At 40.8% G+C, this 13,570-nt stretch overlaps 2 protein-coding genes across 2 annotated transcripts in view; one reads left to right on the forward strand and one right to left on the reverse strand.

Annotated features, from left to right (window-relative positions):
- Positions 1 to 692, forward strand: part of CCZ1 (CCZ1 homolog, vacuolar protein trafficking and biogenesis associated) — a 40,304-nt gene extending 39,612 nt beyond the window's left edge. The window contains exon 15 of the mRNA XM_036897032.2: positions 344 to 692. Within this exon, the coding sequence (XP_036752927.1) occupies positions 344 to 399 (56 nt within the window). The 3' untranslated portion in view covers positions 400 to 692. The remainder of the gene's footprint in view (positions 1 to 343) is intronic.
- A 30-nt stretch (positions 693 to 722) lies between these two features.
- The window catches only part of LOC118918329 (radial spoke head 10 homolog B-like), a 40,626-nt gene continuing 27,778 nt past the window's right edge, over positions 723 to 13,570 (reverse strand). Inside the window, exons 15-19 of the mRNA XM_057487381.1 lie at positions 11,682 to 11,825; positions 10,490 to 10,606; positions 9,074 to 9,164; positions 4,530 to 4,728; positions 723 to 2,818 (exon numbers count right to left, since the gene is read on the reverse strand). Of these exons, the coding sequence (XP_057343364.1) occupies positions 2,644 to 2,818; positions 4,530 to 4,728; positions 9,074 to 9,164; positions 10,490 to 10,606; positions 11,682 to 11,825 (726 nt within the window). The 3' untranslated portion in view covers positions 723 to 2,643. The remainder of the gene's footprint in view (positions 2,819 to 4,529; positions 4,729 to 9,073; positions 9,165 to 10,489; positions 10,607 to 11,681; positions 11,826 to 13,570) is intronic.

Consider the following 13,570-nt stretch of genomic DNA (forward strand, 5'->3'; position numbering starts at 1 on the left):
AGGGTTGCAGCTTGAGTTTTTGTGTTCCATCAGATTTCTCAAGACCTTAGATGTTGTGCTCTTAACTCCCTCCCGAGGTGTCTTAGACCAATCGGGCTCTGAGCTCGAGCTTCCTCAGGCCCAAAACAGTGTTCACTGGACACAGTACTGAGACCTCATGCACATGTCAGCCTTTTTTCTTTCTTTTGATTTATTAACATCTTTCCTAGCTTCTAAGATTGAGGGTCAAAATTAAAGCATACATTTTATTCTTGATTCCAGAAGAATTTAAGGTATTAATATATGTATCATACACTCTTAAGTGAAAACCTCTGTTCCTTACTGTTTTCTGTTCTTTTTGCAGAAGAGGTAAAGAAACTTTGTGCAACGCAGTTCAATAACATATTCTTCTTGGATTGATAATTGCTCGCCAAAACATCTTTTAGAAAACAAAAAACAACTCAGCAAGCATTTTGTTTACCACTGCAGGTTATTGGTCATATTAGTGACTGGATTAATGACAATAGTAAAGCAATACTTGCTCTGAAGAATCAAATTTCTACTCAGTCCGATGATCCTGAGGTTTTTAGATTTTACATATTTATCCGGAAGCAATTGAGGTAGTTGGTTACATCTCTGTCATTCCATTCTTTTGACATTATGTGAATATTTTACTGGAAAATAAGACTAATAAATTGTTAAAGTTTTTGAAATTCTTGTTTGTATTGAGTCTCCCTCTTGTTGCTTGTTTGTAGACTACACTAGCCAGGAAGCCCCTGGCTCATCCTTGGGGATATTCGAGCAGCTGGAGCTCAGAGTTGGGGGTACATACTCCAGTCACTAGACCTGAAGTGAAAAACTATGAGGCATTTGCCCAAAGTAGTTGCTAAGTTGGCTTTTATGTTGAGTACTAGCTTGATTCTTAGACCACAGATAACACGCAGAACTTCCTGAAAGCATGCCAGGGTGTCCTGAACATAGCGTGTCCTTCATCTGTCACGTGGGCCTCCCGAGTCACTGCAGTTGTGTGCATTTCGCAGCTGAGCATTTTCTCTAACTTCACCGGACTGTTGGTGGTCTGGCCATCCCAGAGTTTTGGTGAAAACTAGCCAGGCATGGTCTGGTAAAACTGGGACTACCTGGGCCCTAAGAGGGCTCTCCACAGCAATTCCCCAATCTGCAGGAGCCTACTAAGTTCAGGGAGAGAGGAAGTGACTTCCCATCAGTGTAGAGCCTCTCTTGCATAATTCACAATTTCCATTATGATTTCCCACTAACCCATGAGTTACTGAAGGTTGTTCTAGTTTCCAGTGATGCAGGCTTGCTTCATTGTATGTGTTTGTTGCTGACTTATTAGTTGCAGTGCATTAGATCGTGGTCTCTGATGCAGCATTTGAAATGGCACATCTCAACCTAAGGTACATTCTGTGTTTTTGTCTGTTTATCCTCTGTTGCACTCTGGTTTCTAACTGTGTGTGTTAGTTCAGACTGTTAAGTTCTAACCTTACCAGATGTTTCTCTTCCTGGTCTGTTTCTTCCATCATGACTGTAGTTTTCTTCACTGTAACACTCAGCTTTTGAAAGGCTGGTGTGTAAGATGTGCATGAATAATGTATAATGTACCTCCTTAGTTATTGGTCCTTTTATCATTTTTACTTTTATCTCTATTACGCAGATGTTTGCTTTAAATTCTGTTTTTTGTTTTTAATATTGTGTGCTATTCCAGTCATCTTTATTAGATTTTCCTGGTGTATCTTTTTCTGTATCTTTATTTTCATCCTTTCTATCTGGTTTTGTTTAAGGTGTTTTCCTTGCAAAGAGAAACACTGAAGTAAATTTTGATTTTTCTGATTCAATCATTATCTCGGGATTTGAGGGGCGGGGGAGGAAGAGGTGAGTTTGACCTGCTCACATGGGTGACGACTGGTGTGTTTGTACTTCTGCCATCTTATGCATCATCTGATTTCACCTTTGTGTTTTGTAGTTTTCCCTTTTTCCAGCTTTTTGTGGGATAATAGTTTCTTTCTTCTGCTAGTTTGGAAGTTGTAGGTTGTATGTTTATGCTTTTGGTAGCTACCCTGAAATTTAACACGTTATTAGCATAGCATTTTCTAACAGACTAAAGTACTCCCTTAACCGCCAAGTGCATACCGGCCCCTGTTCCTGTTGTTTGGCCTCCTGGCCGTGTGGTGGTGTTTGCACTGCTGTGGACATGGTGGGAGAGAACCAGGGAAGGAGCCCGGCGAGAGGCCACATGTGGAGGACATGGGTAGGATCTGGACACGGGGTGGTCACGAGGGGCCGGGGTGGCGTTCTAGGCTGGGGGAGGGGGACCTAAGGAAATGTTTAAAAATTTGATCCACTCCTACTGTCTTCTGATTGGCGCTATCAGATTCTAAACTTAACACCAATACTTTGACTTTTTAAAAAACAATGAATACACCCATATGCTTATATTTCACTCAGCTCAGTTTTCAAAACACAGGCATTTTAATGATCCAACCACATAAGAAACGACACACAGTGTGCCCAGGTAGTCATATTTCCAAAACACTGTGCTGTACTTCTAATAACTTTATTAGTTAGGAAATTGGGTAGTATGCTTTGGTTCTACACTCCTTTACACCTGCTTATTCTTCTGGCCCACTTACAAACCAGTAATCTCTACTTTTTCTTTTTCTTACTTGGGGTGGACTTGCTGGCTTGGGACACCACTATGTCCTCTTTAGGGGGGCTGGGCATGAAGTTCAAGGACAGGGTATCCACCAGTTCTGTGACCACGGTGATGTCAACCTCATAGCCTTGTCTCTTGGCCTCTTCCTCTCTCAAGCTATTCAGCCTAACAAGAAGCAAACACAGAAGGTAACTTTTTCCCTTTGAAATTTCAAAACCAGTTTTTTTGTGTTTTTTTTTTATATCATTAATGTACAATTACTTGAACAACATTGTTACTAGACTCCCCCCATTATCAAGTCCCCCCAACATACCCCATTACAGTCACTGTCCATCAGTAGTAAGATGCTATAGAATCATTACTTGTCTTCTCTGTGTTATACTGCTTTCCCTGTGACCCCCCTCCTACATTATGTGTGCTAATCGTAATGCCCCATTTTCTCCCTTATCCCTCCCTTCCCACCCATCCTCCCCAGTCCCTTTCCCCTTGGTAACTGTTAGTCCATTCTTGGGTTCTGTGAGTCTGCTGCTGTCAAAACCAGTTTTTATGCTGTATATTGTGTAAAGTAGTCCAACTCTGGATTTCAACAGCTTTTATAACTAAACAAAACTAAATTGTCATCACTTTGCCTGAAATAAAATGCTATATCTAGACAGTGCAAAATAAAATTTTCATACATCTAAAATGACTTGTTTACAATAGCCAAGATATGGAAGCAACCTGTGTGTATAAACACAATGGAATATTAGCCTTAAAGAGTGAAATCTTCCCATTTGTGACAACATGGATGGACCTAGAGGGTATTTACGTTAAGTGAAATAAGTCAAAGAAAGACAGACATCATATGATTTCACTTAAATGTGGAATCTAAAAGACAAAAATGAACAAACAGAAACAGACTCATAAATACAGAGGACAAACTGGTGGTTGCCAGAGGGGAAGGAGATAGGGAGATAGGCAAAATAGAGGAAGGGAATAAAGGAGTACAAATTTCGAACTATAAAGTAGTTCATGGGGATGAAAAGTACAGCATAGGGAATATAATCAGTAATATAATAACTATATGGTGACAGAAACTACTCATTATGGTGAGCATTTCATAATAGATACAATTGTCAAATCATACACCCGATATTCCTATAATGCTGTATGTCAATTATATTTCAATCAAAATTTTTTAAAAAAATTGAGTTGTGAACCACTTTTCTCTGTAGAACTTAGCAGCTAGTAAGTGGCCTTTTAAAATACTCTTGGTCTTTCTCCTTAAGTATAATGTAATGCTTTCTTCAACAGGCCAACAGGCTGGACATGTACTTTCCAAAGGGCAAGAGTCTGGACAGACACGACTACACAGAACAGCCTGGACCATGCTTCTAGAAAGGTAAGTGTGCGGCATTTACGGAGTGCTCACCACATGCCAAGCATTGTTCTAGACACTTCACAACATTAGCTCCCTTAATCCTCACAGCATTCCTGTGGGGTATTATCTTCACTTTGCAGAGGAGGTAACCGAGGCATACAGTGATGGACCTTTCCCATGGTCACCCCAGTGTTCAGGGGTAGGGCTGGCATTTGAACCTGGCAGCATAGATCTGTGGCCTCTCAGCCACTATTTAACATTGCCCCTTTGTGTGAGCCTTGGGACATAGGCGTCACCACCATCTTAGTCAGCCACTAAAGGACAGGTGTCCCCCAGGCAGAATTCCTCCAGTAGCTATAGGTTCTCAGCACCACATAAGGATGTGCCTCCCTAGGAGGTTATATCCTTTTAATGAAGACATTGGGTCTGAAGATTATGGCAGCAACAGAAGCAGGAAGGAAAGGCAAGGAGGGAGCTCATGAAGTAGAGTAGGATGGACAAGTTCTATAAAGTCACCTTGCTTCCAGTGCATCATTTTCAATTTTCCTTTGTTGGGCCATTGCCGCGGCATGTGACCTGTCTTCCTTTATTTTCTCCTTGAGAGTTTCTTCATGCTTATGTGCCTGGAAGAGCGTGTTCACAAAGAAGGTATACACATTATTGATCCACATATTGAGTTTCTCCTTTTGTTCATCCTTGGGTTTTTCTTTTGTCTCTGCAAAAAAGTTTAATTAAAATGAGTGTTAATACCAAAGAAATAAAAGGCATCCAGATTGGCGAGGAAGAAGTTAAACTGTCCCTGTTTGCAGATGACATGATATTGTACATAAAAAACCCTAAAGAATCTACTCTAAAACTACTAGATCTAATATCTGAATTCAGCAAAGTTGCAGGATACAAAATCAATACACAGAAATCTGTTGCATTCCTATATACTAACAATGAACTAGCAGAATGAGAAATTAGGAAAATAATTCCATTCACAAGTGCATCAAAAAGAATAAAATACCTAGGAATAAACCTAACCAAGGAAGTGAAAGATCTATACTCTGAAAACTACAAGACATTCATGAGAGAAATAAAAGAAGATACCAGTAAATGGAAACACATCCCATGCTCATGGATAGGAAGAATTAATGTCAAAATGGCTGTCCTGCCTAAAGCAATCTACAGATTCAATGCAATCCCTATCAAAATACCAACAGCATTCTTCAACGAACTTCAGCAAATAGTTCTAAAATTGATATGGAACCATAAAAGACCCTGAATAGCCAACGCAATCCTGAGAAGGAAGAATAAAGCTGGGGAGATTATGCTCCCCAACTTCAAGCTCTACTACAAAGCCACAGTAATCAAAATAATTTGGTACTGGCACAAGAATAGACCCATAGACCAATGAACAGAATAGAGAGCCCAGATATAAACCCAAGCATATATGGTCAATTAATATACGATAAAGAAACCATGGATATACAATGGGGAAATGACAGCCTCTTCAACAGCTAGTGTTGGCAAAACTGGAGAGGTACATGCAAGAGAATGAAACTGGATTATTGTTTAACCCCATACACAAAAGTAAACTCAAAATGAATCTAATACCTGAATGTAGGTCATGAAACCATAAAATTCTTAGAAGAAAACATAGGTAAAAATCTCTTGAATATAAACATGAGCAACTTTTCCTGAACGCATCTCCTTGGGCAAGGGAAACAAAATTTAAAAAATGAACAAATAGCACTGCATCATACTAAAAAGCTTCTGTATAGCAAAGGACACCATCAGCAGAAAAGGCATCCTACAGTATATTTGTAGAGAATATATTTGTATATACAGTATATTTGGGAGAATATATTTGTAAATGACATGTGCGACAAGGTGTTAACATCCAGAATATATAAAGAACTCACACGCCTCAACACCCAAAAAGCAAATAACCCTATTAAAAAATGGGCGGAGGATATGAGCAGACAGTTCTCCAAAGAAGAAATTCAGATGGCCAACAGGCATATGAAAAGATGCTCCACATCGTTAATCATCAGGGAAATACAAATTAAAACCACAATTAGATATCACCTCACACCAGTTAGGATGGTCAACATCCAAAAGACAAGGAACAACAAATGCTGGCAAGGATGTGGAGAAAGGGGAACCCTCCTATACTGCTGATGGGAATGTAAAGTAGTTCAACCATTGTGGAAAGCAGTATGGAGGTTCCTCAGAAAACTAAAAATAGAAATAGCATTTGACTCAGGAATTCCACTTCTAGGAATTTACCCTAAGAATGCAGTTTCCCAGTTTGAAAAAGACATATGCACCCCTATGTTTATTGCAACACTATTTACAATAGCCAAGAAATGGAAGCAACCTAAGTGTCCATCAGTAGATGAATGGATAAAGAAGATGTGGTACATATACACAATGGAATGTTATTCAGCCATAAGAAGAAAACAAATCCTACCATTTGCAACAACATGGATGGAGCTAAAGGGTATTATGCTCAGTGAAATAAGCCAGGTGGAGAAAGACAAGTACCAAATGATCTCACTCATCTGTGGAGCATAAGAACAAAGCAAAAACTGAAGGAACAAAACAGCAGCAGACTCACAGAACCCAAGAATGGACTAACAGTTACCAAAGGGAAAGGGACTGGGGAGGATGGGTGGAAGGGAGGGAGAAGGGGAATAAGGGGCATTACGATTAGCAGACATAATGTAGAGGGGGCACAGGAAAAGCAGTACAGCACAGAGAAGACAAGTAGTGACTCTATAGCATTTTACTACACTGATGGACAGTGACTGTAATGGGGTATGTGGTAGGGACTTGATAATGGGGGGAATCTAGTAACCACAATGTTGCTCATGTAATTGTATATTAATGATGAAATAAATTTTTAAAAAATGAGTGTTAATGCAATCCTGGAGGAACTGTGGCGTCCATGTGTGTATGTCAGTCCTGCCCCTTCCTGTAGTGGCTGAGCATCCTCTTGACAGATGAGGTGGCTGTGCTCCTCGTGGGCCTGGGAGAGCTCAGGACTGCTTCAGGGGCCGCCTGGAGGAAGGCAGGTGTCAGGAGACAGGGCTGTGGTTGCCAACATTTCCTTTGAGTTTCCTGGTACCTGTATTTTTTTTCTAAATTACTTAAGTATTTTGGTTTTCTAAAGTTACAAACTTTAGAAAATTTACATTTTCTGCGTTTCAAGAAAAACTCTTGGCTTTTGCGTACATTGTCTTTAAAGTGAGTTTCATTAAGAAAATAATAGGATTTTAACTCTGGATGGAATAAAGAAGTACGATTATTGGCTTGGTAAGGAGTTTTTTCACATCTGCCAATGCCAACAGAGACCCACTTCAGAATGTATTGAAAGTAGTTGATTCTGGGAAGATAATACTTTGGATAGTTCTACACTATCAGTAAGATCTCGCCTCTTTCAAGACAGTTATTTTTAGCCCCTATCTGTAGCTTGGGTGGGGATGGAGGCAGTGTGGCGACAGGCACTGTGGAAAGGTAGGATTCTGTGAACCTCCTCCCGTCCCAGGAGGGCCCGGAGTGGAAGACTAATAAGAAGAATCTTGAGGCCAACACCAAATTTTACACTTTTGGACTGAGGACTAAGGGCAGCCCTCATCTGCACCTTGCATATGAATCCTAGGTTCTAGAATATCTGTAACCTGTGGCAGGTGTAGGCTTGGTAGAGTTGTGCATGGAGGGGTGTGGTGGCTGCTGATGAAGACCAGCTCACTGGGATGGACGGACTCGTCCGATCACTGGGCATCATGCCAAGGGATGCGCACTAGCCAAAGTCCTCAGACTCAAAGCTTGGCTCTGCCACTTACTAGCTGTGTGACCTTGGCAAGGTGACATCTCTGTGCCCTGGTTTCCTCAAGTGCAGGTGAAGAGGAGATGCATTAGCACAGGGAACACTAAGCTCCACACGCAGAGAAAGTGTGCTCAGCAATGCGCTTGTGCTTCCCCATGGCTGGGTCTGCCAACGCAAATTACTACCTTACATATTACTATAAAATAAGAAAGGCCACACATCAGGAGGAAATATCTGCAGGACATATCAGATAAAGGAAGGACTCTTGTATGAGCTCCTTTTTGTCTCAATGAGACAAGAAACCCAATAAAAAAACTTAAGCACTCTACTAAGTGCTGGGCTTGGAGAAATTAGACCTCCTATCACTGATGACATGGAAAGTTGTGTGGCATTAGGACAGTTGTGCTATTTATTTTCAATGTTAAACATATGCTTAGCATATGACACAACAGTTCAACTGTTAGATATCTATCCAAGAGAAATGGAAACATACCCACAAAGCCTTGCACATCAGTGGCCATGATTCATGAGAGCCAAAAGTAGAAACTACCCAGCTATCTGTCCACTGATGAACAGATAAAACATGCATGTCCACACTCAGCAACAGAACAAAATGCCAAAAAATGTTACAATGTTACACAGGGCATTATGATAAGTGAAATAAGTCAGACTGAGAAAAACAAATACTGTATGATCTTATATGTGGAATCTTTAAGAAAAAAAATTCATAGGTCAGATTTGTGGTTATGAGAGGCAGGGGATGGGGAGAAGAGGTTTGAATGAAGGTGATGAAAAGGTACAAACTTCCAGTTGTAAACTAATTAAGCACCACAGACGTAATGTACAACATGACTCTAGTTCACGTGTGCAGTATGACATGAAAGTTAGGATTTATTCTCTTAAGAGTTCTCATCACAAGGATAAAATTTTTCCCATTTTTTTAATCTACCTGAGATGGTAGATGCTAACTAAGTGTGTTTTGGTGATCATTCAACGATATGTGTGAGTCAGGTCACTACGCTGTATGGCACCTTAGACTCACACATTATATCTCAGTACAACTGGAAAAAATATCAAAAAAAAACCACAAACCTTTCTAAGCTTGCGCCTTGAAAGGGCACCTCCGGGGAGCGGGGGCAGCCCTGAGAGCAGCTCTGCCAGCCTGGTATATACTTTAAAAAAGAAGGTTGTACATTTTTATGAACTTTACAAAATATTAAAGTTCTATAATTAAAATACTCACCATTTTGAGATAGAAAGGTTAGCTCTTTTCCTGAAGACTTAAATTTCATTTTGGGAATTATTTCATCACTTGGGGACTTCCTGGCCATGAGCTTTTATATAAAAAAGAAATCAATTAAACATATTACTTCTGTATTTCATTATGGACTAAAACTTATTTTCTACATTATAAGTAATTACAAAATTATTAATGAGGTCACTCTCTTTAAGCTAATTACACTCTTTTTAGCCTCCATAAAAATGCTGATGTTTGGACTATTAAGGAAATGAGTAACAGAGTTATTGTACCTACTGAAAGGCTCCCCACAAGAAACCAAAGATTTAAAAATCTTCCCTGGGTCTGCTAGGAAGTATTATTACATATAACTAATCACATTTACATTCATGTATTAATGGCCTTACTTGCCATCTGGATGCTATTGACCCTTTTCTGTCTCAAGCAAATCTCACCCCTGCACTTCAGACTGGTGTCTCCAGCTGTACCACCTGCTGTCACCACATGCAAGTGTCTACCAGGCATGTTAAGCCTAACATGTCTAAAACCAACCCCTTAATGTTGCCCCAAAAACTCATCTCCCCGACGCCTGCCCTAGTCTTCCCCATATCCTTCCAGTTGTTCAAGCCAAAAATCTTCAAATTATCTCTGCCTTCTCTTTCTCTCTCAAAGTCCAAACTTCAAAATACCTCCAGATAATCCCTAGAACTTCCTTAGTAGTTTGTCAACAGCAAAGCCATAGTGAGCCTATTGGCCTGTCTGCTCAGGGGACCTCCCACCTCACTCAGAATACAAGCCAGGTCCTCACAATGGCCAGTGCCCTCCTGGTCTGGCCCCATAGCCTCAATGAATCCATCCTCCTGAACCATTCTGGTTCCAGAAACCCAAACATGCTCCTACCTCAGGGCCTTTGCACAGACCACTCTCCCTGCAGATAATCACATGCTGTGTCCTCACTTCCTTCAGGTATACTCAAATGCACCTAATCAGAAGACCTCCCACCCCACCCTACCCCTCAACCTCCACAGCCCACCTTGCTTCTCGTCATACCTCTTACACCTGGTAAGTATAAAGAAGTATGGCACTGTGGTTATGGGTGCAAATTCTGGAGTCAAACTGCCCACATACAAATCGCCAGCTCCACTACTTACTAGTTCTGTAACTGGGGGCAAGGTTCCTAACCTTTCTATGCCTCAAGTTCCCTCTAGAGGTAGTAACAGGCCCTGGGAAGTGCATGGCAGCTGGTAACCCCACAAGTGTTAGTTGTTACTGCAGTTAACTGGTTATCATCTCCCTCCCCTCACTAAGTGTAAAGTACATGAGAAAATGGGCATTTTGTTCCTGGCGAGGACCCTAACACATAGAAGAGGGCTTATTACTAGGCACACAACAGTGGTTGGTACCACGTAACTTTGTACAAACCTCTGATTTCTTTATTTTGCTGATGCCAAGTGAGGGTGCTAACTTGCTTGAAGATGACTTGGTGCTGTCATAGGGTATATCTGATTCCTGGCTTGTTACTGCACATGGACTCCTGTTCTGGGAGGCAGAAGTGAGCACCAACACAGAGGATTTCTGGTTTCCATGGAGACACATTTTTAATGAAGCATGATGTATGATAAACTACACATACACTATTCTGACATGTCTATACCTGTGAAATTCTAGAATTTTATAAATTGGGATCACAATAGTATGCACCGTTTTTTGTCTGCTTTTACCCAGCATAATTACTTTGATTTGCTCTTATTGTAACACGAAAGCTACATCATGGCTGCATCTTACTCCACTGTACAGACAGATTTACCTGCATGGACATTTGGGATGTTACATTGAAAACCAGCAGTGAACTTGATCACATGGTTTCTGAGGATGACCCCTAGCCCAGAGTGTTCACACACAGTTCTTGAAGCCCAAGGCAGTACCATCCATAACACTGTGGATGGATTTAAGGTGGACATTCATTTCCTTCAGAACAGAGCCCAGACCCAGACTGGGGCCCACATCCAGGTCCCCCCCAGGTGACTGAGAGAAGCCAGTCTTATCCTCAACCTGGAGGAGGCATATCTAGCTGATGGGATAGACTGAAATGCTGCTGGACATGAAGTGCTCAGCACCCAAGAAGTCTGAGACATGCTGGGGATTCATGGTGAGTCACTCCTTCAACAACAATAGTGAGGCACCTCTTTGAGTGGCTCTGAAGAGCTTCCCAGCTGCAGGCTTCCGCTGGCCCCCAAGACACTCCCTTGTGGTTCAGAATGAATGGCTCAAAACCAGAAATCCTTCAAGTCCACTTATCTGAAACCCCCACCTAAAACTGGTTTGTTCCAATTTGTTCCAGAATTTGGACTCTTCACCCAGTGGAGCCTAGTGCCTAGGCCTTGGAGTGGGCCCCATTCTCAGGGCCTCATCTAGCATCGTGTGGATGCTCTTCCCTAGCACCTTCCCTCTGGAACAGGCTTCCCACCCTGTGAACACTAGATCATTTAAGAAACAGTTCATAAAAGTCTTGTTATTTCCTAAAGGGTTATGAAAGCCCACAGTAGTTTTGATGACAGTCTAATCATTCCAGAACAAAACCATTTCTTTCTCTGTAAATTCTGATACTTGTTACCTGATTTGTTACTGTGTAAACACTTGCATGTTTGTTTCCAGGCAAGTCATCATGTGGAATATTTAAGTAGGATTTTGTCCTTTGGTCAGTGACAGAGATGACTGCAAAGCTTAAGAGAGCTTCAAAGAATTCCAGGAAAACCAGCTGAAATATGAGAAAATATAAAGGGTCTTACTTATTCCAATGCACCTCAAGGTGAACCAGCAATTCATCTGATTGTTCATTTCTGTTCTCCAGAGAATATCCCCTCATTCAATACTTGAGCACCATGGGTATACACCAGTTTACATAAAAACTATAGCATTTAAAATATGTATCATGTGTGTTTTGTCATTAGATAAGTCCTTTTTCTATTTTGATGGAAACATTTTATATTAGCTAATTGAAGACAGTCATTTTTAAGTTTTCCTTTTTTTTCTTTAACTACTAGATAAGTGGCACTTGTAAACCCAAGTGACAAATAAAAGTGTTACCCATGTGGTAGCTATGCCCTCTGCCATGTCTGTGCCCCAGCATGCAGACCTGCCTCTGCCTGGGGAGAACCTGCACAGGGTAATGGCTTGCTCAGATTTTAAGTGTCCACCTGCACCTAGGGTCCTTTGAGTCTGAGCCAGAACAGGCCCACTAATTTGACCAGAGCATCCAGGATATAGAGGGAATGTCTCTAAATATAATAAAGGCCAGGCAGAGGCAGTTCTGCATGTTGGGGCACATAGATGGCAGAGGGGCACAGCTACCACATGGCTACCACATGACAAAACCATAGACAATCTACAGAGAATTTACAGACTAATTTGCTCTACATCCCCACAGTCCCATGTCCCCTGGTCTAACAGTTTGCTGAGACTTGCCTAAAAATGGGTCTAGCTGACAATGAGACATTTGCTTAGTATAAGAGCAGGACACTTTTAGTCTCTTGTGACCCAAATTTGACTCCTCCTGTGACCCCACCTGATACCCACTGACCACCACTAGCCTAGCTCCCCAAAGCCTCCTACCAGTATTTTAGCCCCCACCTTGCAAAGGGGAAGCCTGACTGTAGTGGGTTCAAAAAGAATGAGAGCTATTAAACAACCAGTGGATCAATGAAGAAATCGAAAAAGACCTGGAGAACAATGAAAATGGAACATAACAGTTCAAAATCTTTGGGACACAACAAAAGCAGTTCTAAGAGGGAAGTTTATAATAATATAGGCCTACCTCAAGAAACAAGAAAAATCTCTAAACAGTCTATCCTCAGACTAAAGGAACTAGAAAAAGAACAAAGCCAAAAGTTAGTAGAAGAAAAGAAATAATACAGATCAGAGCAGAAATGAATGAAATAGAGACTGAAAACAATAGAAAAGATGAATGAAACTAACAGCTGGTTCTTTGAAAAGATAAACAAAATCAATAAATCTTTAGCCAGACTTAAGAAAAAAAGAGGGCAAATAAATTCAGAAATGAAAAAGGTTACAGCTGACACCACAGAAACACAAAGGATTACAAGAGACTTCTACAAAAAAATTATGTGCCAACAAGTTGGACAACCTAGGAAAAAATGGATAAATTCCTAGAAACATACAATTGGCTAAGAATCAGGAATACAAAATCTGAACAGACCAACTACTAGTAAAATTGAATCAGCAATAAAAGAACTCCCAACAAACAAAACTCTATAACCAGATGTCCTCACAAGTGAATTCTACCAAATGTTTAAAGAAGAGTTGATATTTACCTTCTCAAACTATTCCAAAAAGTAGGAGAGGAAGGAATTCTTCCAAAATCAGTCTGTGAGGCCAGAATTACCCTGATACCAAAACCAAAGACACTACAACAAAAAAAATTACAAGCCAACATTACTGATGAACATCAATGCATAATTCCTCAATAAAATGTTTGCAAACTGA

Source organism: Manis pentadactyla, chromosome 10 (genome assembly GCF_030020395.1).
Source record: "Manis pentadactyla isolate mManPen7 chromosome 10, mManPen7.hap1, whole genome shotgun sequence".
Lineage (NCBI taxonomy): Eukaryota > Metazoa > Chordata > Mammalia > Pholidota > Manidae > Manis > Manis pentadactyla.